This window comes from Alexandromys fortis, unplaced genomic scaffold (assembly GCF_014885135.2).
Source record: "Alexandromys fortis isolate MF-2015 unplaced genomic scaffold, M_Fortis_MF-2015_v1.1 scaffold_45, whole genome shotgun sequence".
NCBI lineage: Eukaryota > Metazoa > Chordata > Mammalia > Rodentia > Cricetidae > Alexandromys > Alexandromys fortis.
Window position 1 is genome coordinate 5,360,166 of NW_026067926.1, and position 26,750 is coordinate 5,386,915.

The following is a 26,750-nucleotide window of genomic DNA, read 5'->3' on the forward strand; positions in this document are numbered from 1 at the left end:
TATATATTGGTTTTTTTGAGTAGCCCTGGCTGTCCTGAAACTTGCTGTGTAGACCAGGCTGGCCTCAACTCATGGAGATCCTCCTGCCTCTGCCTCCCAGGTTCTGGGATTAAAGGAGTGCACCACCACCACCTAGCTCAAGAACAATAACTTTAAAGGCCTAGAGAATGCTTGCCTCAGAAGCCTAAATTCTGAATTCAGTCTGCAGTAATTAGATAGAGTGGGGTAGGGGGAAGTCAGGCACACTCTGGCTATTTGGGGAGACCCAGGGTGATGTGGGGTGAATGATTCGTGTGGCTCTATAAAGACAGATGCTGCCCTGGCCCCTTACTTCCCCCTACCCCAGCCTTCAGGCCCTAGGAAGTCTCTCCAGCATCTTTGACATTAAGATTATCTACAGAGAAGATCACAATGTGTTGCTGAGAAACTGTCTAGTATATTTCCCTACGTAAGGCCATATTAGAATTTGTTTCCTTTTTCATCTTTCAGTTTAGGATCAAACCCATTAAGTCATAGAACAAATTGGTAGCTCCTCTTTGATCTCTTATACTTTGGGTCAGTCAATGAGGGACTATCTTTATCTTGAGCATTAAAGATTTTCCTAACACAGCATCTAATTTATCTTAACACCTTCTATGTTCTTTCCACTCTTGTTATCTCACAGAGGAACAGGGGAGTTTTCACATAACATGTGGAAGAGCTATGTGATTCAGTGATTCATGCTCAAGGCATCAATTCAAATAACCCTGTGTGGTACAGATTTGTTCAGACTATGTTAGTAAAAGAGTGAAAACAAATGTCACATTTTCACTAAATTAGAAGCAAGAATCATTATGGAGTTCAGCTATACCATCAGAGATCGTCCACAGTCCTCTGGAGAAGGTTCCCCTTCCCCACTGCACTGTGAGGGTCCGGCTTCTCCAAAGATTTCCTGCAGACCACATGAACAGAGGTCCAAAGGTTAGCCTTGCTACTTCCACCAGAGCATTTAGTTAAGAAAACTATGATAGCCAGGGTGGCACTGTGCACCTGTAGTTCCAGCACTTGGGGAAGTGTGCTGAGGCAGGAGGATCAAGAAACTGAGACTAACCTAAACAATATCATGAGTTCCAGGCCAGCCCTGGCCATATAGCAGGAGGTAGGAAAAAATAAAGAAGGCTATTGATAAAATATAAGACAATGTGACCTGTGACCTGGTTAAATTAATTTTGTTTATAAAATACAACCATTTTTCATTAACATGTTTTTTGTTTAGATGGTTAGTATTTTTCCTTTTAAGAGGACAGACGGTTCTATAGTTGCTGCTGTAACTTGCAGTGGGACTGTTATCAAAGCTCTGCACCCACGCCTTGGATGCTTCAGTAGCTTTGAGAAGGTGAAGTGACTCCTGAGAACAGGAAGTTGAGAATCTCTGCCCAAATGGGAACCTGATGTCTAGGGAAGAGGATGGAGACAGGAAGAACCAAGTTGAGCCTCTCCACTGACAAACACCATTCTGATTGTGCTTTTCTTTTCTCTTTCAGTGTGTATGTGTGTTTGTGTAAATGTGTGTGTGTGTGTGTGCACATTTTCACATGTGTCATCCTCAAGAACACTGTCTACATCCTTTGAGGCATGGTCTCCCATTGGCCTGAAACTCTCTAATAGGCCAGGCTGGTTGGCCAGCAAGCCACAGCCACCCAACTCTCCCTGTCTCCCCACTGCTGAGATTACGAGTGGATACCTTGCCTGGCATTTTCATGTTGGTTCTGGGATTCCAAACAGATTCCTACTCTTGTAGCTTCCACCTGAGCTTCTCCCAAGCATCTCATTAAGCTACTTTCTGCGGTGTACTTTTTAAGCACATAGCCTAATTAAAGCAGAGTTCAAAGGGATGGAGGGATTTTAGCTCTAAAGCATTGCCCTCAATAAGCCAAATAGGGCACTGTGTGTCCTTGAAAGCTGATAGTGATCAAAGCAACTTCTGAGAAACTGGCACGATTCCAGGGATTATCAGCTAAGTAATCTTGTGAGAACAACCCCTGAGCAATTTAAGATCACAGACACATCAACAAAAAGTAATGACAGGATAAACTTTTGGGGGGGAAGGGGGAATGCTGGGGATCAAATCCAGGTCCTTGAACATGTTAGGCAAATGGTAAAGCCAACTTTTGTTAAGATGTTCAAGGGCGCTAGTGGATTTTCTTAGAGCATGGACTAGCAAATCAATTATGGCCATAGGGGCAAACTTTGGCAAGTCATCTGTTTTCGTAAAGTTTAAATAAAGTTTTATTGGAACACAGCCAGACCAGTTTATTTGCTTATTATCTGCTCTCATGGTACAGCAGCAAGCTGAGAGGCTGACCACGGTCTAAATGCCCTAGAATCTTTACTATCTGCCTCTTTCCAGAGATTGTTGACTATGTTTTATAGCTGCTTTATATTTTGGCTGAGAGTTTTACCAGACTCAGCCCACCTAGATTTAAGTTCCTTCTCGGCTGTTCTTAGCATGTGCACTTGCCTTTCATTTCCCTCTCACAGAATGAGGCTCACCCAAGGGTTAAACGAGATTCAGCTGGGAAGTGTTCAACAGAGAATCTGCACTGAGCAAATACCTTAGCCACAGTCATCAAATTAGCGAAAATTAGTGAAGTACAAGAGAGACTCCAGACGTGGGAACTTAAGAATCGAATATCTATACACAGCACAAAAATTGTGTATCAAAAAAGATGCCTCTGAAAAGCCCTGAGTATCAGGAGGCAGCACATTATGTCTCCCTAGCATTTCAGCACTGCTGGGGTTCCCTCCAGCATCTAAAAAGTTCACTCACTGCTCCTCCAGACCCAGGAGCCACACTGTTGGCGGAGGACTCCACAGAGCAAACATGAGCCGTCTTCACTATGCTGACATGCTCGCACTGACAGAGACCAGGGTAGATGGCGGGGATAGCAGCATCCCAGCTCCTGTATCACCCTGGGAGGTGGGCATGGCTACCTGATGCATTAGCCTTTCTCCAAAACCTCCTAAACTACCCCATTTGACCTTTTGAAGTAAACAGATATCTTTTTTAGAAGAATCAGTAACTGCCTGACGAAGCTACTACAGCTGCGAGATGAGCTCTGTGGGTGATGGACAAGGGCAGCAATGCTTGTGTGCATGTATGAAGCTCTACTGGAAAAGAGGAGCTGACAGCTAATGTCTACGGGCAACCGTGAGGAACACCTGCCGCTTATAATTTAACTGCTGGACACCAAGTGGGATTAGAGAGTTATCTATGTGGATCCCCCAAATACCCAAGATTAATTGTTCCATTGACATGCATTTACCTGGGAGAAAACCAGTAGCTCATGAGGCAGGACACTACCACATAGGAGATCATGGCTATCCCTGACATGGCAAGCGACACGAAGCCCAAGCTACAGAGGATGCAGAGCAGTGAGAGGCCGCACACAGAGATAATCAGTCCTAGGAGGAAAGCACAGTTAGGAGGTGCCTTCACCTGAAATGCACAGAAACTGAGAGGACCCTGGGCCAGGGTATCTAAAATACTGGCAGCTAACTCAGATTTCTCAAGTCGGGAGATTTCCCATTAAAAATTATAATGGCAGAAGGTCCACACCTGGCTAGGCCTCGGCTTCTGGCATCAGCCGATGGGGCCTCTGGTTGCTTCCATTCCCCACTGTTCACAAACTACGTTACACTTGGAGTCTCCTTGCTTGTTTTGTTGCCTGTCCAATTTAAAGCCTGGAAGGAGTAAGTCACGCCCTAAATCACAGTGGTGATGGGCGGCTGATGGAACCCGAGAGCCTGTGCTTTAGCTACTCTGACAAGCTGCCTTGCACCAGAAAGAGGAGTCTTTGATAAAAAATGGCAGATGTTCAATACTGTCCACCTTATTGAGTTACTTCCCCATAGCCTGGGGCAGAGTACCTTCCAGTAATATGGCCCCCATGAGAGCCCCCAGGGAGGTGAGCACCACGACGAGCAGGAAGAAGCCAACAGGGATGGCTGACATGGTAACAAACATCAGCACGGCGAGAGCCAGGAAAGGGTGCCTGTCCAGGTACCGACCCACCGGGGACTTCATGAAGGCAACCACCTGCAGGCAAAGGACAGAGAGCCAGGGTTAAGTGCTGTGTCCAAACCTCAGATTGAGCTGACCTGCCTCAGCTGTGGGAAATACGGCCACAGTCAGAGGCTCCCAGACATCAATATGAAACATCTCCCAAGACGTGAGGTACCTGGCAGCAACATAAGGAATCTGTGGGAAGGCTGGCAAGGGTGAGGTTCCCACCAGTGCTAAGATCTGTGAGAGGAGGAAAGGTCATGTCGCTGCTCTCTTGCCCAGCACACACCCTCTCTGAAAGACACCCTCTTAGGTGTGCAATGTGCCTACCACTCTGCAGCCAAAGTTCTCATAATGAGGGTCGCAAAGGAACAGAGGAGTTAAGTCCTAGCTACTCAGCATCGCTCAAGGGCTTAGTGGAGATGAGGAGCCTTACGCTCCACCTGATACCTGTTGCATCCAATTCTGCTTTTCAATGAGAGCCCAGGTACTTTGTGTGTACATTAATGCAATGGGCTAAGTGGCTAATTTGTAGGCATCTGGTTCCCAAGGGACAAATCCTAGATATTCAAAGCTAAAATCTTTGACTCCAAATGCATACATTGGCTTGCAACCTCAATGCTTTTATAGTACCAACCTGGATGCTATAGTTGGCCACAGACTGATGATGGAAACCATATGTTGCTTTAATAAACAGGTTACCCACCTTCACCAGGTTAAGAGATGGGGACCACATTCCATGGAGAAGGCTGCTTTAGTGCAGAGCTGGTCTTAGTCAAACCCACAAGGATGAACATCTCCCTCAGTTTTCAGGTCTCAGGGCTTCACCCTCCTTATTACTGGCATTGAAGCCCGTTCCCTGAAAGATCCCCTCATTCAAAAACTTTCCTCTAGAAAAGTAACCCCCAGTCCAGCTGCAAACTCTGCAGTCTATAACAGTGCCTTGCGTGCATGTGCAATAGTGGCACAAATGCTATGGGAGTAACCACTTCACGACTGAAGTTAAGGCCCACGCCACAAGGTGGGAACCCTTGCCTGACATTGCTCCTGTGGCCAAGAACCTAGACTAGATAGGCCTAGGAGAAAACCAAATACAATTGTTCTGCTGAAGAAACAGCAATAAAATGACTCCTAACTACATTCTGCTGTACTCATAGATCAGCACTTCACTCAGCCATCAGCAGGGACGCTTTTTCCTGCAGATGGGAACTAATACAGAGACACATAACTGGAAATTTACAGAGAATAAGAGACTTGGGAATATTCAGTCCTAAATGGGATGTCTTCACCAAACCCTTCCCTCAGGGTTCACGGAATTAAGTGAAAGAGGAGGCAGAAAGATTGAAGACTCCAAGGAAAGAGTGCCTTCCAGACACAGCGGGAATGACGCACGTATGAACTGGCAGCATGCACAGGGCCTGCACAATTTCAAGGAGGATGGTATCGCAGCACTGAGAGGGTCAGATGCATATGAACTTCCACCCCTAACCAAGAAACAATGAAAAAAAGAGAGTTTTCTCCAAGGGAGTCTCACTGGCTTATGAGTAGACCCCATGCCCAGCAGTAGATGGCCAACATGATATGAACTCAATGGTATTTTTGTAGACTTTTTGTCTCATATTGCTTTGTTTGGGAATTTTTTTTTGTCTTATTGGCCTTTAGCTTGTATATTATGGGTTCCAATTTTGTGTTTTTAAGGATTTTGTGTGTGTGTTTCTTGTGTTGTTTTCTTTTTGTTTACTATGCTTTGATTTTTGTTTACCTGTTAGTTCTAGGATTGGTTGTTTTGCTTTGTTTTGTTCGTTTGTTTTGAGACAGGGTTGCTCTGTGTAGCCCTGGAACTGTAGACCAGATTGACTTCAAACTCAGAGATTTGCCTGCCTCTGCCTCCCAAATGCTGGAATTCAAAGGTGTGTACCATCACTGACCAGGATACCTGTTTGTTTTAAAGAGAGAGAAAGGGCATGGAGTTGGGTGGGTGCCTACTCTCTGGGAGGAGAAAAAGGAGGAGGAGGAGGAAACCAGGATGGAATATAGTGTATGAAAACTATTTTTTCAAACAAAACAAAACAAAAAGTGACATAAAAATTAAAAATAAAAGTGGAGTCGGAGAGTGCTTCCTGCATTGAAAACTGGTCTTTCCTGTGTCTCACTCCTTTGGGGCTGGCAGGCCAGTGGCTGAAATGAAGTGCCATTATCAGAAGTGCGTCTTTCCAAATCACATACTTCTCCTGGCAACAGACTTCTAGCCAAGTAATCATAAGGGTGGGAACTTGGGGCAAGTTAGAAACAGGAGAATCTATAGCTCAGGTAAAGGCAGCCAGGCACGGGCTCACCTTGTTTAAACAGATAAGGCCCTTCAGAGCAGCCACAGGCATGGTCCTGGGCTTCAGCACTGCCTCCTACAGCATGACAAATTCCACCTCCTGCCACACCACACAATGTCTTCTAGCCATGCCGCCTCCCAACCTGTAACCACACCGGGAATCGCCTCTGAGACCATCCTTCGTTAAGGATTTGAGGTGAGAGGGAGGCAGATAAGTTTTGTAAATGCTAAAGAGAGAAAAACTATTTCCCATAGAAAGAAATCCAGCACCTGCATGAGAAATGCACTATGTATTTGAGGAAAAAAATCTAGGATATCTCATTAATTATTTCTCGTGATAATTACAGTCTTAAATTATAATTTGAGATATGATGTGGGAGTCCCCTCTGTGTGCTGTGATTACCATTAATGAATAAAGAAACTACCTTGGCCTGTTGATAGGATAGAACTTAGGTAGGCAGGAAAGATGGAACTGAATGCTCGGAGAAAGAAGGACAGAGACAGAGGGGATGCCGTAGATCTGCCGCCAGAGATAGACGTGTCGGAACTTTGCTGGTAGGGCACGACCTTATGGTGATGCACAGATTAATAGAAATGGGTTAAATTAAGATGTAAGAGTTGCCAGTAAGAAGCTAGAGCTAATGGGACAAGTTGTGATTTAATTAATACAATTTGGTGTGATTATTTCAGTTCTGGGTGGTCGGAATGAACAAGTGGCTCCTTGCAATAGGGATATATTTGGTTTCTTGAGATATTTTGTTAAAATTAATTTCATGGGTTCCTTTTTCATTTTTAATTTGAGACAGGGTGTCAATTATTACCTTGAACTTGTAATCCTCCTGCCTCATAACTGAAGTGCTAGAATGATAAGACCCACCACCCCTGACTCATTTTGTTTTAAAAGAAAAAAGAATTAAAAAAACATTTAAATAATATATGTGACTCTAATACGTCTATTGTACTTTGAAAGTTTTATCTCATGGAAAAAATAAGGGGTAAATTGAGAGCATGTGGTGGGGGCTGTGACAGACACAAAGGAGAAATTTAACTAAGATGAACCTGAGGTAGGTATGCAAGAGGCAACTGGGGAGATTTGCAAGAAACCAGACGAGAGGATGAATGGCCAAATCTGGGCCAGAGGGAGATGGGAGGGATGTAGCCTGCAGATTAAACGACAAAAAAGAAACCAATAGGACCTGGGGGCAGTTTGGCATGGGGAGTCCAAGAAGCAAAAGGTAGTGATATCCTAATTCCCCTTCTTTCAGAGCCTTTTCTGGGTCTGGCCTCTAAATACCCCCAAAACGAAGGTCCTTCAGAATGCAAAGAAACCATTTCTAAAGAGTCTGCCAATTAAAGTAGGAATGGTGGCACACAGATACAGCTCCTGGGGAGGCCGAGGCAGGGGGATTGTGTGTTTGAGGCCAGCTTGGGCTGTCTATCAAGATCACATGTTAAAAAGAAAGGGAGGACGAAAGGTAGAACAGAAGGAAGGCAGGCAAACAATCCCCATGATCAATGTATTAAGCTATGTGGCGGTTTGATGAGAATGGCCCCCATAGGCTCAGATATTTGAACAGCTGGTCCCTAGCTTGTAGCACTGATTGGGTAGGTTTATGATGTGTGACCTTGCTGGAGGAAGTATGTCTCTGAGAGTGAGTTTTGAGAGTTTAAAGACTTAACACCATTATGAGACTGTTCTCTGCTTCCTGCTTGTGCTTGAGATGTAAGCTCCCAGCTATCCCTGCCACCTTGCCTGCTGCTTGCTGCCATGCTTTCCCGAGGTCATGGTAAAGGACTCTTAGCCCTCTGGAACCACCAACCCAAAATAGACCCTTCCCTCTGTAAGTTTCTTTGACCACGGTATTTTGTCACAGCAATAGAAAAGTAACTAAGACAAAACAGTCCAATCCAGGAATTGCTTTCTCTAGGAAATAATGATCTTCATCAGGACAGAATGTCGTGGAGACAGCATGGTTCATCCATACCTAACAGTTATACTCATTAAACACAGGTTCCAGGCACTTTTTTTAGAGTCTAACCCAAGGGGTCTGCATCTTGCCAAGTGCAAAACCAAAATAAGCATGGCCACAAAGACCTCCTACCTACAGCAGGTAAGGAGAACGCGGGAGCCATTCCCAAAGCAGCACCTTCGAGCAAGGGAAGCCTGGTGGGTTTATCCAGAGAGCTACACATATCCATTCAGGAAAACACTGTAGGGGTAAGTGCACTCCTCAACATGCTGAGTTCCAGAAGGAAAGATCTGGGGACATGCTTAACTCGAGGTCATAAAGCACACGTTCAAAAGGTGAAAAGAGCTCACAGGAGCACTTTAGGGCACTCTCAACTCTTGTCACTCAAAACAGAGACATAAACTCCTCTGGGTCTGTCTGTCTGTCTGTCTGTCTGTCTGTCTGTCTCTGTGTGTGTGTGTGTGTGTGTATTCATGCTCACTTGGGTGCACATGTGTGTGCGACACATTTGAAGACCAAAGGATCCCCTTAAGCCTGTCCCTCAGGCACTGTCTATCTGACTGTCACTGGCCTGGAACTCACCAAGTAGGCTAAACCGGCAGACGATTGAGCCCCAGAGATCCACCTGACTCCACCTCCCCAATAATGGAACATAAGTATAAGCCATTACTCCTGTATTCTTCTTTAATGACAGTTCTGAGAATTGAACTCAAGTCCTCAAGCACCTTACCGGCTGACCCACCCCCCAAGGCCCATTTTTTTTTTTCAGTAAATTTTAATTGAAGAAAAACAAAGGCTACTCTGAAAGTACGTCGGTAAGGCCTTCTCCTCTAAAGGTGCCTGTCTGACTCAGCCCCTGACATTTCAGACTTGCCATATATGTCTTCACGTATTTCCCCACAAAGTTGCAGGGCAGATAATGGGGAGCAGCAGTAACAGTACCCAAGTCCAAAGGCTTCAAACATCACCATGTTTCATTTTCCTGGCCACAGACGGCATGCAAATGGGAGGATAGAAAGTGAGGGACCCCAGCAGGCTGTGGCATGCCCTGTGATTTTCCACCGCTAACCTGGAGGCAGAGATGGGCCTCCGGCCCATGCTTTACAGATGTGAGCTGCACTCAACAACCCAGGATGCCAGACTTTGAGAGAATGGCACCAGCATTAGCCAGGCTCAGGGCAAACGCCTTCTCAAATGGCATCCAGATAATCCTCCCAGCAGCCCAAGGCCTGGTGTTGCTCATTCCAGATAAGAGGAGCTGGAAACAGATTGAATTAATGTACCCAAGGTCAGACAAGGGCTGTTTATTTATAAATGCAGGCTAGCATGAGAGTTTCAAGAGTCAGGCCCCGTGGTCAGGATTTGAGACACAATGGTTCTCCCTGAGACTATTCACGGCCAAGAAAACTCCACTGTGAGAATGTAAGACCATTCTCCTGCCTCAGACGAGAATGCCCCAGTGGGCAGGGGACAGCGACAGCAGTCAGGATCATCACAGAAGTCAGAGGCACCATGCTACAACAGCCTGTCCCAGATTAGGCTCTGGGTGCCTGCTGGCGCATGATCTTGGCACATGATCTGTGGCTCATGATCTATAACATGTAGATTCCTGAAAGGCGGGCTCTAAAATCTTCCTCATGTCAGGGCAGGTCCAACATGAGAAGAAAATCATCTATCACAGATAATTCACATCAGAAGATGCCAACCTGGTCACCCAGCCACTCCTTCTGCTTCCCTGAAAACTGCTCCCTCCCCCAGCGGGAGGACATCCGATAAGCCATACGCATTTCAAACAAAATCAAAGATCCCAGTCCAACAGCCACTGGTAGCCACAGGTGACGGCGCCAACCACACTGGTGTCTCTATGAACAGGGAGCTGAAACTTCTAGATTTTCAACAGGTGCTAAAGGAGATGTGAGGAAAGAAGGGTCCCTGCCCAAACAACCATGTTTGCCCACATCAATGGGAAAGCCAAGGGGAGTGGGCTGCAGTCTGGGAATGAAGCGAATACACAGGGAACTAATGTGAGAAGCTACACAGCCCAAGGAAGAGGGCGTGTTGAGAGCTACTCCTGGCACCAGGCACCAGCCTGACCCTGGCTCTAGTCCTAAGACAGCCCTTCTCTACTTCTTCCATGGCTCATGAGGAAGCCTTAAAGACTCCTAGAGTTGTGGAAGGCCCTACCTGTTTGCCTCCTTAAACTATTTTAAGCAGGTTCCTGTCTCTTGAATTCTAGAAGTAAGACTGTTAAGAACTGGCCATGCACTCCGGAGAGGCTGGAGCAATCTCATGCCCACTCCATCTGGAGGCCTATCTAGCCTCATCTGAAGTTCAAAGAGCTCACTAAACTGTGAGTGAAGAGCACAGATTACATGGGGGAAAGAAACTGTCTCCATTTCCCAGAGACAAGGGGCGGCTATATAAATTACGGTATGACTATCAGATGTCCTTTGTTTTTCTTTTTTATTTATTTATTAAAGATTTCTGTCTCTTCCCCTCAGCCACCTCCCCTTCCCCTCCCCCTCCCCCAATCAAGTCCCCCTCCCTTGTCAGCCCAAAGAGCAATCAGGGTTCCCTGCCCTGTGGGAAGTCCGAGGACCACCCACCTCCTTCCAGGTCTAGTAAGGTAAGCATCAGATGTCCTTTGTTGATGTTCTAGGGGCACATGTTAATTACTCTGAAGACCCACACTTCAGTATGAAAAAACAGCACCCTACCAAACAAAATAAAAATACAAATTACGTCTGGTGTGGTTACACTCACTATTACATAATCATTACACACTGAAGGGTCTTACTACTCACGGGGATCACCACCACTGTGTGTCAGTGATGCTTTTGTTACGATTTGAATATAAAGTGGCTCCTGCAGGCTCACGTGGCCCCCAGCTGCTCACACTGGTTTAGGCAGCTGTGGAGACTACAGGAGAGAGAGCCTCGCTGCAGGAAGAGGACCACTGGGAACTTGTTCCTAGGGCTACATTCTACCCTATGTATTCCTGAAGCAATCTCTGTGTGTATCTTTGTGCGTCTGTCTGTCTGTCTAACCCCATTCCCCTGCTGACTGGCTACCATGATACGAGTGAGTTACTCTGTTCTATCCTGCCCTCTGCCCCAGGATGGTCTAAAACCATGAACCAAAATCTGGAACAGAGACTCTGACTGAGGCGGGTCACAGGCGCTTTGCTCTCCTCCTCCCTCCAGACTCACTTTGCATTAGTGTGACCTGCAGCTGGAGAGAGCACTAGTTAAGAGTACTCACTGCTTCTGAAGAGCACTTGAATTCAGTTTCCAGAATCCACACGGGACAGCCCACAATTGCCTGTAAGTCCAGTTCTAAGGACCCCGTGTCCTCTTCTGGCCTCTGCAGGCACTGCACACATGTGATACACATACATGCATTCAGGTACATACCACTGAGTGCACACATACACAATAAAATGAATATTTTTTCTTTTTTTAAAAAAATACTTATTTATTATTTATTTATTATGTATACAGTGTTCTGCCTGTACGTCTGCCCGCAGGCCAGAAGAGGGCACCAGATCTCATCATGGATGGTTGTGAGCCACTATTTGGTTACTGAAAATTGAACTTAGGTCCTCTGGAAGAGCAGCCACTGCTCTTAACCTCTGAGCCATCTCTCCAGCCCAAAATAAATATTTTTAATAGGACAATTAACACAATATACTAAAAACTTGTAAGAGAAATAATTCCATCTCAAGACTGAGAACACCAGCCCATAAAACTGCCAATTTCCCCACGTTCCTGGGAGCAGGCTAGCTGGATAAGTATCTAGCCCAAACCTACTCCAGTGCATACTGCTGAGTTATCAAAAGGAAAGAATAAGAAGTCCATCTGGGGGCTGGAGAGATGGCTCAGAGGTTAAGAGCACTGGCTCCTCTTTCTAGAGGATCTGGGTTCAATTCCCAGCACCCACTTGGCAGCTCACAACCATCTGTAACTCCAGTCCCAGGGAATCTGACACCTTTACACCAACTCACATGAAATAAAGTTAAATAAAATTATTTTTTAAAAAAAGAAGTCCATCTGCTTTGAAAGTGCATATAAATATTATATCATAGATGCGCTAAATGCCTGGGACAAGGTTGGAGTTTAGTAAGGGCTTAATCAGTTAATAAACATACAGTCCTTCTAATATGCGAATCCTGTGTCTGAGGACTTTCTACACGCTAATTTATCTGGAACCTAAAATCAGTCCTTTGAGCATCTCTGATGTCAAGACTCAGTCAATGGACAGGAACATTCCCAGCTTGTTATGGTTTGAACCTGAAATTCAAGGTCTCACCACCTCCCCATAACAACCAAGCCTTTAGCATGGGGGCCTCTCTGGGACACTGAAGAACCAAACTATGACATTCATGGCCTATTTAATGCCACAAAGTTCAGCTTTTATTTCTGGTTGTCAATCTCACTATTTAAAATGCACAGCGCCATGACCACCACCATCAGTATCTTTTTGTTACTGTTTCTTACGAAGAAGACGTACGTGGGTTTGAGGCATGAAGTAGCCTGCTGCTGGCCCTGTGTTCAGTGCCAACAACCAACAGTGTGCATTATATACTTCAATGCATCTTTCCAAAAATACACATAAAGTAAGGACCATATACTGATCTGTTATGACTAGAGGCTTGAAGTACCTGCACTCCTTATTCCTGTAAAACCAATGGTCTGTTTGGTATTTGCAAATCCGGTGTCTGTGATGACTTTGGACCTCCCTCAAGTCATGAGAATGAACTGCAAATGTGCAAAGGCCATGAGGACCTTCCTTACTGAGCTAACTCAGTAAAGAGTCTCTGCCAACTAACTAAAAACCTGCTTGTCCATTTTAAAAGCAGCCTGGTAAGTCGACAGTATGCCAAATGCATTCTGAAGCAAGTCCAAAGAAGACCCCTGTGGAGCATATGACTTTAGTATATATTTTACAGAAGCTGGTGAAGTGTGCTGTCCAATAGAAAAATAAAATCACAAAATAGTTCCCATCACCTTATATGCATACGTACTTTTATGTGCACATGGCATAGAAGTCTAGAAAGACACACAGTGAATTGGTAATAGTATTAGCCAGCTAGTACTGTTTTTTTTTAATCTTTTTGTGAAATGTATATACAATGTAAGTGAGCGTGTTTTCATGTATGCGAGTGCTTATGCGGAGGTCTGAGGACAACCTCAGGTGTTGGCCCTTGCCTTCTACTTGTTGCTGGTAACAGGATCTCCTTGGGCTTTTGTTGTTGTTTCACAGTGGACAAGACAGGCTAGCTGGCCTATAAGCACCCCAGGATCCTCTTGTCTGCACCTTCCGTTTTGCCATAGAAGCCCTGGGAGAATAGAGATGCGCTTCTGCACCATCTGTATGTGGATCTGGGAACTCAAACTTACGTTCTCATGATAGTCAGACAAGAGCTTCACCCACTGAACCATCGCCCCAACCCTAGCATTCTGCTTAATGTTGAAAGGTATACAGGAGAAATCAATAAAGATACAGACGCAGATAAACGAAACAGAGTATCTCAAACCCCACTGCAGTGAGTGGTAAAAAAGGAAACCGTGGCTAATTTGCATCACAATTGTCCCGTAAATTCAAAGAAGCCTAGATTTCAAAGTCAATACAAAAAGGAATGTGAAATACTTTCTTTTCCATTAACTTTTATGACTACATGCCGAAATGATACCATTTTTGATATCAACTAAGATATAGTCTTAAAATTAACCACTGCTTCCAAAGAAGCACTTACTTAGTAAGGTGCGGAAATATTTTAGTGTATGGGTGGCTAACGTAGCATTTCTGGGGGATGATGAATTTCTAATGGAACACAGAATTCAAATCTGAAACTAGCTATTTGCTGGCCCCTTTCTTAGGGAAATAGATGAACCAAAGTTTTCCAAGAAAAGAGTAGTGTCTGTCGTGTGGACTAAGGGTGGCCTCTTTAGATCCAGCTGAAGGATGGCAGTTGCCATGATGGGTGGCTATCCAACCAAATTCTGCATGATATGGGACGTAACCGGAAGGGCTCTGCAATTCTGTGACTTCATTTGGAGGAGGCTTGAAAACGATCATCCTCCCACTCCCCCGCTGTCCTGTTGCCTTGGATGTCGATATGATGGCTGATGCTCTAGCAGCCACAAAGAACATGGCCACAGCTCAGACACAGCAAGGTGTTATGAGAACGATACACCATTCTGTCTTGTTCAGACCAGTGTTAACTCCCAGTATATATGGCGTTGGAGACTGACCTTTGCGTTGCTCTGGAAGGAATCTAGCAGCAAGCACAGCTTCCTTCGCAGCACCTCTAAGTCTCTGGAGACACTTGGCGGCTCGTCTTTGGCCATCTTGAAATGTCCTCCAGTCTCACTCGAGAGTATATCTTCTACCAGTAAGTTCTTTGATGGAGCACGTAGCCCAATCTCTCATGTCACCTGTCTCTTGCTATCACTGGAGGAAACAGGAAGTGTCTTGAATCATTAGTAGTCCCCAAGGAGCCTTGTATCATCCCCTATGCACTGATGGCGGGCATGCAAATGGACATAACTTGACAATATTTATCAATTTTTAAAGCTGCACAAACTTTGATCCAGCAATTTATTTTTCATGGACCTCAATGAGATGAAATATGAAAATATACTCAGAGGATGTGTATCACACACCTGTTTATAATATATAATGACCAGCAAGATGATGAAGCTAAATCCATTTATTATAAACACTTCATTGTTTTACACACACACACAGTATAGAAAAGGAGCTAGAAATATATCTCTGAGAGCATACATCTTTCAGCCTGAATATTGAAAAAAACATATGACAAGCAAGAAAACTGAATTCAAGTCTCCCGCCCCTTCCCTCAGCCCCTCCTCCTCCCAGTCTTTCTTTTCTCCTACAACAGGGCCTTAGGTGCTTTCTATTCTTTATTTGGCTCCCAAATACCTGGCACAATGCCTCCTTTTCTTTATGTGTGGTGAGGTTCTCCTCACTCACAGTACCTGTCCCCAAGGCCTTGGCACAATTACTTTCTGTCACTCTGACAGCCTGGAATTTGCAAGACTGTCTTCACATTGTTATGCATTTTCATGAAAGTAATGAGCCAAATCAGATGCACTTTTAACTCCAGTTGAGTTTTCAAATAAAAAAAATTACAGCGTTACTCTTAGGTTTTCCAGAACATCTGTCTGGGTTGGACAGAATGGGATCTCTGCAAATCTCCTTGCTGCCAACTTCCTGATCTCACCTACTTGTGCTCGGTAGATTCTGTCACCGTGCCAAAAATAACCGAGATCTTCAATTTATTTACCATATGCCTACTACGCGTTACAGTGAGGAAACATACCTTAGCGCTGTCTACACCACAGAGTCTAGTGCGCACGGTTTCATCACACCAACTAAAATGAGTTCTCACCTCTTAGCCAGGGGAGAACCAACTCCTCCTACACACATTTATGTCGTTAATGCAACAGCTTGCACTGTTGAATTTGGGATGGTCCTTCAGGTCACCTAATCTCATCTCGACTGCAGGCTAAAACAAGCCCAGCTTCCCCCCACCCCACCCCCGTTACAAGTCTTCTTTGCCTGGGAAACATCCAAGTGCCAACGGACCGGTCTAGAGAGTCTGACAAGGCAAGTGTGGGAAGAATGCGGAGGACCGCAGTTAGGACAGGCATCTACCTAGCCACCAATCAATTCCCAGACCCTCTAGTCCTTCTTCTAGGGTCCATTGCAGACACCAAGCAGCATCATAAGAAAAGACAAAAGACGCCACCCCAACTAGCCTAGGCGCCCCTCCTACTCTGAGCTTGGGGGTCCTAGCCAAGTTCTCAGAGAACAGGCCCCGCCCCTTACAAGGCTCCAAATAAAGCCTTGGCTCCGGACTCTGGCGTCCCGCGAGCAAACCGCCACCGCGAACGTTCCAGCTGCGGGTCGGGTCGAATCCACGAACTGGGGGCAGGGCCTTCGGGTCGCCTTTCAGATAGAGGAGTGTGGAGAGTTTCAATCTAAGGCCAGGGATTCAGAGAGAAGAAAAGAGTATGATGCAGATGGAGAGCTGATCCCGGATCGCGGGGCCCCAAAACTACGAGACGGGAACTCAGGGTAGTTGGGTACCCTGTCACTGATCTTGGGGGCAAACCCACCTTTGACACCTGCAGTTCCCTCCTGCTGTGGCGCATGGCACCCCAGTTGACCACTCCTGGGGAGGAGGTGTGGAGGCCCAGGCAAGACTCCAAGTCTTCCCATGCAGGGTTCCCAAAAAGAAGGCAGGGCCTCGCTCGTGGACTGGCACTGCCCACTTCCCTTTTTTTCTTTTTTCTTTTCTTTCCTTTTCTTTCTTTTTCTTTTCTTCCTCGCCCCTCCCTCTCCTTCCCTCCCTTCCTCTTTTTTTGTTTTTTAAACAAATCTAGCTGTCGGTGTGTAAGCTCGGTGATGGCTGGAAATGGTGGGTGGGATCTCCCCCATAACCTCCCACCCGCACCCAGCAACTCAAGGCTTCAGACACCTTCAAGACCAACCCAGAGGCCAACAGCTGCAGGCGAAGGAAGCTAGCGCACTCTCCCGTGGCCGACCCTGAACTCCTACACTTCCCAGGCCGAACTTGGAGGGTTCAGCCAGTCGGGATCCCCTAAACTCCACACCCCACAGCTTTGCTCTCTCACCTGGTGCTGGCTGCCGCGATACCCAGCTCTGCAGGCATCGAGGGCGGGAAGCGAAGTGGGAGGAAGAAGAGAAGGGACGCAGGCCTGTGAGGACAGGAGCTGGACCTGCTCCTCCCTTCAACCAGCGCTCTTCCTTCAACCAGACGAAGCCCCGCCCTTCTGCCCCGCCCTTCGCCTAGGTCCCCCCCCCCCCCCCCCCCCCCCCCCCCCCCCCCCCCCCCCCCCCCCCCCCCCCCCCCCCCCCCCCCCCCCCCCCCCCCACCGGCCCCCCCCCCCCCCCCCCCCCCCCCCCCCCCCCCCCCCCCCCCCCCCCCCCCCCCCCCCCCCCCCCCCCCCCCCCGCCGAGGACCAGCACTGGTCCCTGCCCCGCCTTCGCAGCCACAACAGGAAGGACCCGGTATCCCGGCGCCCAGCCGCGCGGCGGGCAGCTTTGCTAGGAGCGTTAGCTTCTTCCCACACACTCTAGGAACAATTCCTACAAACCTTCTAGACTTTAGAGAACTAACGAGAAAGTGAGGGTTTGAAAACAGTCACTTCCAACAGCGGTGGCTTGGAGTGAAAATTTTGGGGCCAAATCTCAGGTGGACTGGCAGCCCAAGGTGGGTTTTTTGTTTTGTTTTTGTTTTTGTTTTTTTTGGTTTGTTTTTAGAGGAATTTAGGGTTTCCCCTTCTCGGCACAGATCCAGTTCTGGATTCGCCCCCGGAGTTCAAGTCACGCGAGTCGGTGAGGTGCCTCCTAGACTGGAAAGTCTAGTCATGAAGCAAGGACAAATGTTGGCATTCAGGGAATCTCAGAGAAGGATTATCTCCACATTATGGATTTAAAGACAAAAACAAAAACAGAGAGCTAGAGGGATAAGGTTTATAGATAAACTCGAATCCTCTTCTCAAGGATCCACGGTGGAGAAACCCACGTTTCCTGGTTCCAAATACAGGCCTGAGGAGCGCGTTTACTCGGCGGCCGTGCTATTAGCATTTGGGATGGGATGAGTCTGTTTCTGAGATGTCCTGAGCGCACTGTGGGGTGCTTGGAAGCATTCCTGGGTTCCACCCACGAAATAAATACAAATATCTTAGGAGCCCCTCCCCGCTGAAAATGTTTCCAAGGGGGTTGGAGATGGGACGCAACCATCCGGTATCCAGAAACACTGCCTTTGAGCTTACCGTGAAAAACTGTGGGCTGGGGTCCCCATCTAAGGGCCCAAGTCTAGCTGTGGCTGTGTGACGTCGGGGACTTAACCTCTCATGGGGAGCATGGTATATAAGGGCACGCATGTCTCTGAAGTTTTTAATCTCAGGCACTCTTGTCTGGCTGTCTTCACTTTCTGGAGCTGCAGTATGATACGTTTCCCACGAGGGGGAAAGAAAAATATACTTGTTTCTCTTAGACCATCAGGTCCTGGTAGATATTGCTTTGGAAAAATTGGGGCTTCTCTGGGATTTTAGCTGAAGGGTGCCATCTAGGGGTACCTCTTTGAATTCTCTAGCTCCTCCAGCCTCCAGCCCCCCCCCCTCTCAGACAATACCTTGTATTTCTCATCTGGGGGTCTAGCATCTCTGTACCATCGAGAACTTGGCTCTTGGTTAACATTCAAAGGACTGATAAACCCACATGAAGCCTCTCCTAGGCTTCCCCATAGTTTTCTACAGCAATAGACTGAATATTTTTATCCTTTGTGCCCCAGTATAACAGTATCAGGTGAAGCTTTTGTGAAGCCATTAGTCAAGAAGATAAAGCACTTATGAAGAGATTAATGCAGTTTAGGCGGTGGTGGTGCACACCTTTAATCCAGCACTGGGACAGCAGAGGTGGGCGGATCTCTGTGAGTTCAAGGTCAGCCTGGTCTACAGAGTGAGTTCCAGGCTACACACAGAGAGAGAGAGAGAGAGAGAGAGAGAGAGAGAGAGAGAGAGAGAGAGAGAGAGAGAGAGAGAGAGAGAGAGAGAGAGAGAGAGAGAGAGAGAGAGAGAGAGAGAGAGATTAATGCTTTATACATGGAGGACTGGGGAGTTTTCTTGCCCCTTTCTACTAGCAGAGAGCAGAATAAAAAGACAGCAGTCTAAACTCCTCCCTGCAATCTCACCATGCTCACATTCAGACTTCAGACTTCCATTATTTTGAACTATGAGAAATATGTTCCTTGTTTTTCTTCGTTTTGTTTGGCTGCTGTTTGTTTTAATATGCCACTCAGACTGCAGCACTTTGAGATAGGAACCCCAGTGAGCTAGCATGCTTGTTCTAGGTAAGCAATTCCCTTTCAGCCCTCTGAGATCTACTGTGAGCCCTGGCTCTGAAGAATAAGAAGTGGGGGAGGGAGGATTCTTTAGCAATGCATTGACCCAGTTGCTAGTCAGAGCCAGAATATGGCCTGAACCCAGCTGACCTGTCCTCCCTAGACTGCCAGGTTTAGCAACTGAAACTATAGGACTCTAAGATTTCTTTTTGAGGCAAATAACCTATAACTTTTTGGTATAAGCATGTTTCATATGTATTCAGGATATATTTATTTTAAAAGATATTTTGCCTCAAAAAATGCTTACCTGAAATTCTGAGTTATTCTGGTCATCCTGAGTTTTATTTATCTGGAGACCCTGGGGATTGGAGTTGAGGACAAAGAGGGTCTTAAGGCTGACATTATTTCTTAAGAATAAACAGGTAAGTGCCCTGTAGGATTAGTTCTCTCTCCACCTCTTCCTTCTCCTTCCCCTCTTCCATTTTCATTTCTCTCTCTTCCTCCCCCTCCCCTTTTTTCTTTGGAAACAGTGTCTCACTTTTAACCCAGTCTGACTCTAGCCATTCCTCAGTCTGCACATAAGTTTATAACTAAAGCTGTGAGCACTTCCCATAACCACATGCAAGTCCAAATTTTGCTATTGACCTTTTGGAGTGACTACAGACCGGTTGTTTGATTGGTTAGTTAGTTGGTTGGTTAGTTGATTAGTTAGTTAGTTAGTTAGTTAGTTAGTTAGTTGGTTAGTTAGTTGGTTGGTTTGTTGGTTGGTTAGTTAGTTGGTTGGTTAGTTAGTTGGTTGGTTAGTTGGTTTGTTGGTTAGTTGGTTGGTTGGTTAGTTAGTTGGTTGGTTAGTTAGTTGGTTGGTTAGTTAGTTGGTTGGTCAGTTAGTTGGTTTGTTGGTTGGAAGGTTGGTTGGTTAGTTTAGTGTATATATTTCCAAACATAAAAATTAGAAAAATGAGATTTTTTTTTCTCTTGTATTGTTGAGAAGATGCCCTTTATGGGGCAGACATGAATACCAACAGATCATGCCAGTAAACAGAAAGTCTTCTTGTTTTAATGGCTTTAAGCATAACTAGTCTTTGAAGTACATTGAGTTTCAGACAGCCTATCTTGCTACACAGGAGGCCGTGGACTGATTACCATGCTCCTCTCTTTCTACTCCTCACATACATAGATGAGAGTCTCTCCAATGTGCAGTTCACTGCTACACTATATCTGACTCTATACACTTCATGTTTGTGTGTGTGCTGGGCATCAGATCCGTACCTTGTATGTGATAGGCAAGTGCTCTATTACATTTGAGCCACAGCCCAGACCCTCTACATACTTTATGACAAGAAACATTAACTCAAGGGACAAGGAAGGACTCTCTACAGAGAGCCAAATCTTGAGTGTAAAGTGAGGAAAAGGAAATTGAAGTTCTTGGTGCTTTTCAAAGGAGCTTAAAATGCCTATGCCCTGGGCAGTTGCTCTCCAAAAAGAACAGTAAAAATGTTTCATTGTGTAGCCGCTCTGACGAAGGAAAGCTAAGGTTGGAAAACTAACTCTGTCTTGGTTTCCTCCTGAAGAAACGGGAGGGTCATGAAAATTGAAGGGGGAAACTGAATGAAGAAGCAGACAGGCACCGTAGCATTCTGAGAGAGCTTGATAAATCTAACTTGGCTTTAAAAGACTTTTGAAAGCAGCCATGTGATAAGTGTTTTGGATGTTGGGGCAGTGGCAAATCTTGGGTACTTCCATGAGAGTGTATGTGCTTGTGTGCCTGTAACTATAATACTGGTGCTAGCCACAACATTCATAAAGAACCTATTGCATTGAGTGACAAGACTACCCCAACCTGTCCTGGGCAGAGGAAGTTCTCAAGATGCAAGACCACAGTGGTGAAGTAGGGAAAGCCTGGGGGTGTAGCTCAGTTGGTAGAGTATTTGCCTGGCTTACACTGGGGCTGCTCTTAGTCCTGAGTAAACTTAGCACTAAGGAGGGGGAAGCCAATGATCAGAAAGAAGTTCAGTGTTACCTTCAGACCCTGCCTCAGTGTGTGTGTGTGTGTGTGTGTGTGTGTGTGTGTGTGTGTGTAAGTCATAGGCAAATTAGGATGAATTTACAGTGTGCAAACTCTTTGAGGTGCAGTATCTCATCAAACTCACAAACAGACCTGGTGAAGTGGGCACTCACAGTATGACCAAAAAGTGGTATGGAATTTGTACACGGAAGCTGACAGTCACTCGATACAAGCTGAACATTCCTTAACAAGAAGTGCAGGATCTGAGTTAGACCAGTCTAACTCTGGACTTCAAGATTCAACCACCAGCTGCTGTGTCTTAGACCTCTTCAAGATAATCATCTCTTATTGTTACATTCCTGGGCCATCACTAAACACTTTCTCAATTTCCCTTCGGTCACTAATACTTCCTGCTGCTCAGCTCAGCCTCCTACCAAGGGAACCAGCAGGTCAAGCCCAGTCTTGTGTTTAAACATAGAAGAGGCCCCTCCTCTTAGCAACAGACGCTAAAGCCTGGTTATCCACCACAGTGCCTGGGTACAGACCCCATTATGGTTAAAACTGCTCAGGGAACTCCCCAGGCTCCCAGGGGTGTTATCTGGGATAGCAAGTTCCCTCTTCTGGACATTAATATGTGACTGTGCTTCAGTTTTGTCCTTTGCAGAGATATCAGGCTGTTCTAGGAAGTTCCAAGAAATCTACTGAAAGGAAAGAAAGAACAAACACTGCAAAGAGTGGAAAGTGGAGGAGGATTTCTGCAGAACGCCATGCTACCTCTTCATTCTTTGTCTTTCCTTCTCTCCCTTTCTGCCAGGGAACTCCCCGGGATACCAGCATCTATGACGTCAGAGAAAGAGTTCTGCGTCAGAGTGTCCAGAGTGTCCGAAAATTCCGCTGCTGCCGTCATCCCCATTCTCCTCTAAGGAATCGCAGGTTTCAAAGCAGCTGGATGGGAGAGACTGATCCTCAGAGGAACTGAGAACTCCTTATTCTTTTGTCCAACGGAACAATTAGAACCGGCACCATGAGCTCCCCCGACTGCTCATTTCAGGAGGTGGGTGTGAAGTTTAAGGCGTGCTTTTCTGTACTTGTGTCTTCAACGTGTAGGGAATTGGGAGGGTGGGGGAGGAAGGACTTTTCCCACAGAGAGATTGCCATGGTGGATTTCTTTGACCTGCAAAGTGTGTTAATCACTTTTTCACTCTGAAATTTTAGAACCCATCGTTCCTTCCCCTTCCCTTCCAATGTCATCAGATACACACTCCAGCAGGCAGGTCCCACCTTGGATTGCACATCAGAGCATTCTGGGGTACATTCTGACACAGTGTTGGGGCTGGCAGAGGGGGCTGAAAGCTCAGTGGGTAAGAGCGCTTACTGCATAGGCGTGAGGACTTGAATTCATAGCCCAGCACCTCTGTGTAACAGTTGTGGACGCGTGTGGCTGCAACGCCAGTAGTGGGTGGAGATGAGAGTCAGGGACAGGAATCCTGGGGCTTGCTTGCCATCAGCTTCGCCCCAGCTTCAGTGATAAGCCCAGCCTCAAGGGAATAATCTGGAAAGCGGTCGAGCAGGACACCTAACACCTGCTCTGGCTTCTGCCCATACGTGGGCAGGCACACCCCCACAGACATTGCTAATTTAAAAAACAATTTTTAATTTAAAAACCCGTCTCACATAGGCACGAAGTTACCTTGTAATCTTATCACTGGGGAGACTGAGGCAAGAAGATTGTGTATCCCAAGGCAGTCTGTACTATATGGTCTCAAAACAAGAACAACCTTATCAGAAACCAGGGTGTTGGCCCGCACCCTCAAAGACTCTGATTTAGATGTGGCGTGCCATGGTGGAGAGCTAAGAGCTCTATTTTTAACTCAGGGTGGAATGATCCTGGCATAGCAGAGCCATACAAGCCATCATGTGCAATCTGAAATAAACTGTCTGAACTGGGTCTGCTGGTTCATGCCAGTAGCCTCTGCACTCGGGAAGCCAAGCAGCGGACATCAGCCTGAGGTGCATAGTAGACTCTATCTTAGAAACAAATAAGCAAACAGACAGACTGCCCCAAAGTCATCTGCCCAATCCGCATGCAAGCATCTTGGATGAAAAATCAAAGATGTCAAGACTCAAAGGAACATTTAAAATAGAAACTTAATAAAATTATATCTGCTGCATATCCAAGCCCATGCTCTGAATTGAAAACTCCCTAATATTTACCAAGGAAGATACTGAGACACTCGGGTTGTTAGCACGCCATTTTGCATAGCTAAGAAGCTGTTAAAGAAATCCCTGTTTCCTCCTGTCAAGAGCCACGGTGTGCCACATGGATTGAAATTGGAGCAGGCCGGGTTTTCCCACCAGGACTGTATTCTACTTCTGGTGGAAGGATTAGCTTTCCCAGGTTTTGTTGGCACTGGAATCAGGTTTACCCCACTGTGAGGAGGAACACAATTACCAAGACCCCTCCCAGATTCCACAAGTCGGGGTTTGGGGCTTAATTGCTCCTTCCTGCTCTTGTTGTGACTTACCCAAGATGTTCTGGCTTGGTGGTGTTTGTTGCTGTTTGAATGAAGATTTTTATTTAAGACAGATTTCAAAATCTAGGCCAAAGGAAAGATTGCCACAAAGACACCTCTTGCTTACAAAGACACAATGGCAACAGCCCTAACCTCGTCATCAACACATGTCTTAAAGCTGGGACCTGAAAAGGCTTTCCTATCCTTGAAAGCATCTTTGCCCAGCTCTTCTTTGGTTGGTATTGTACCTGCTTTGAATGGCCAGATCCATTTCCCATTGATTCCTGTTTTGTTCCCCTCGCTGATGTAGATCTGGCATGGATTTCAGTCATAAAAGGGACAGTTCTTGGAGATAGCTGGTTAGTTCTCAGGTCCTTGAGATCGGGGTGGAGAACAGAGAGGCTGCCAGTGATTGAGACCAGCGTATTAAAACTGGGTAAAAATGATGGTTTATGACTGAAACCCCAACACTTCGGAGGCTGAGATAGGAGGATTTTGAGTTTGTGGCCAGCCTGGGTTATAAGTCCCTATCTCAAAAAAAAATCAATAATTCGACAATAAAAATAGAAGTCAGTATACCAAGTTCTATAAGATGAAAATAATAAGGTCATTGGTTCTCAGGAGCATTGGGCCTGAGGTGGGGACCAAGCAGCTCTACTCTGAATAAGTATCCATTGCCCACTCTATTGGTAACAGTCCTTGGAAAACACTGAATTGGGCTGTGAGATCAGCAAACCCATTCCATGCTTTCAAAGAGCTCAAGCTTCAAGTACATCTGTGATCATAACTTTTTCTGTTCTCATTTAATTTTTGGTCCCATGACCTACCTAGAATAATTTGCCATGTAAGAGGTTCTTGCCATTCCTGACATTTCTGGGGTGATGGGTGATGCACATTTAAAAGCTACTGCCCTAGAAGACAAGTCTGCCTATTGTGTGCCTGGGGCATTGTACATACCATTCTAACTCTTGGTTTGATCAGCTAGAATGGGACTAACCCCCCCCCAAAAAAAGAGGTTTTGCATGCCTGACATGCAATCATTTGGCATTTGGGTAAACAGTATTGATTATTTAATGATACAGGAGTTCCAGGGGAGTTAATGGGGGTGAGGGATTATCAGTGAAGGGTTAGTCAGGTTTGGTGATTCATGGCTAATAGGGACTCCTATGCCCCTCTTCTACCCCAGCCTGCACCAGTAATCTTGCCTGCCATAATTTGCAGACCCAAGTAAAGAAATCTCTGCCACAGTGTCTCATCTGATACCAGAGCTAGTTCAAAGTCACATCCTAGGGTTAAAGTCAGAGCCGACATTGGCCTCTTGAAAAATCCTTCAGATCGTCTTGAAAATGAAGAACAGCAGAACCTCCCGGACATCAGCCCAGCACTGTCTCTGTCGCAGCCTCAGATAAAATGCTTGTCTTTTGCAATGAGGCTGAGGCTTCAGACAAAAGCCTCATGCAATGCTGTTCAGCCTACAGCCACTTCCAGCTCTGTTCAGGAGAGCACACGGGAACTAAGAGAGAATGTGGAAGGCTCACACCCAAATGTACACTCACCAATGAAAGGGTGACTCTCACACCCACCTTTTTTTAAAAGTAAATTGCAGGGAGTTGCTTATATGCTTGTTAAACATACATAAGATGCCAAGCTATTGCCTGAGTAGGTTTTTAATCAAAACACTGTATGTGTGAAATGCAAGAGTCAACTTTAAAAAAGCTACCCACTTTGGGGGGCCCAACAAGGTGGCTCGGCAGGTGAAGGAGCTTGTCCTGCAAGCTTGGTGAGATGGATTCAATCCCTAGACCTCACATCAAAGTGGAAGGAGAGAATCAATTCCACAAAATTGTCAACTGATTTCCAACACACAACCCTCCATGGCACACATGCCCACAAAATGTGTGCATGTGCACATACACACCATGCACACACTCAATAATACTAATACAACTACTAAACAAATAAAATGTTAATGCTAATTAATTATATTAATTATTAATATTATATCAATTAAATTAATTATATGATTGTGCGTCATTATATAATTATGTGTCATATTTATGTATAAATATAATTAATTATAAATAATATTAATTATTAATAATGCTAATACAAGCACTAAACGAATAAAAATGAAAGGAAGTTCCCTTGTAATCCTACCCAGGGTTGGGCAGGAGGTACACTCAAAACTTGGGCTTTTCCTGAAGGGTAGAAAAATGAACAGATTGTCTGGGAAGGAAAGGACAAGGAGGAGAGGTTGCAGACCAGACAGACTAACGATTTAAAAACTGAAGCATTCGTGTGTAATGGATGGAGAGGCCTGAGCAGCAGCACTGTGTGATCAGACTCCCGGGACCTCTGCAGTTCTCACCCTCTCCAGAGGCCCAGAAGCCTCTCCCAGTTCCTGAAGAGAAGCTTTGTTCCTGTTTCCCACAGATTGACAAAAATGACTCCATACATCACATGAGCCACTCCCAGGCGAGGCCAGAGCTGCCCCCTCTGCCTGTGTCTGCAAATGAGGAGCCGTCAGAACTCTATGAGGTGAGTAACCATGGCTGCTGGCTCTTCTGCTGAGGAAGAACTGGGGAACATACCTTGCCTGTGTATGCATTTGCCTTTGGGTTTTAGTGAAGGCAAACAGTCTTGGCAAGTGGGACTAAGAACTCTTGTCATTTTGTCACCAGAAGACACTACAATGGTATGAGAACAGAGGTTTGTGCTAGAATAAAGCGTGTTTGCATCTGGCCCTGCTGCATTTACCCGCTGTGTTAGCGAACTCTAAGTTAACATGTTTGGCCATCGAAGGAGAGCGGTTCTATGCCTCTCGCCACCAGGTCCATAAAGAATAACAGTGGTGTTCAACGCCAGCTGTTTTCCTTGGCTTCAGAAATCTTCCATTGGGCAGAGAAGTAGCCATGCACAAAGTATTTCCTGGGGTGTGAGGAGGGTAGAAGCATAGCATCCGGTATACGCAACTCCATCTCCATGGCAGCAGAG

The 26,750-nt window shown here is 45.9% G+C and overlaps 2 protein-coding genes across 3 annotated transcripts in view; one reads left to right on the forward strand and one right to left on the reverse strand.

The window, feature by feature from the left end:
• The window catches only part of Ldaf1 (lipid droplet assembly factor 1), an 18,738-nt gene extending 1,595 nt beyond the window's left edge, over positions 1–17,143 (reverse strand). Inside the window, exons 1-5 of one of the 2 annotated variants that reach the window (XM_050143321.1) lie at positions 17,005–17,143; positions 14,596–14,794; positions 3,910–4,078; positions 3,306–3,444; positions 851–931 (exon numbers count right to left, since the gene is read on the reverse strand). In XM_050143321.1, the coding sequence (XP_049999278.1) occupies positions 853–931; positions 3,306–3,444; positions 3,910–4,078; positions 14,596–14,691 (483 nt within the window). In that variant the 5' untranslated portion in view covers positions 14,692–14,794; positions 17,005–17,143 and the 3' untranslated portion in view covers positions 851–852. The remainder of the gene's footprint in view (positions 1–850; positions 932–3,305; positions 3,445–3,909; positions 4,079–14,595; positions 14,795–17,004) is intronic. The other variant, XM_050143320.1, reaches the window with a different exon arrangement.
• A 270-nt stretch (positions 17,144–17,413) lies between these two features.
• Positions 17,414–26,750, forward strand: part of Dnah3 (dynein axonemal heavy chain 3) — a 171,033-nt gene continuing 161,696 nt past the window's right edge. Inside the window, exons 1-3 of the mRNA XM_050143254.1 lie at positions 17,414–17,603; positions 22,058–22,297; positions 26,190–26,294. Coding sequence (XP_049999211.1) covers positions 22,268–22,297; positions 26,190–26,294 — 135 coding nt within the window. The 5' untranslated portion in view covers positions 17,414–17,603; positions 22,058–22,267. The remainder of the gene's footprint in view (positions 17,604–22,057; positions 22,298–26,189; positions 26,295–26,750) is intronic.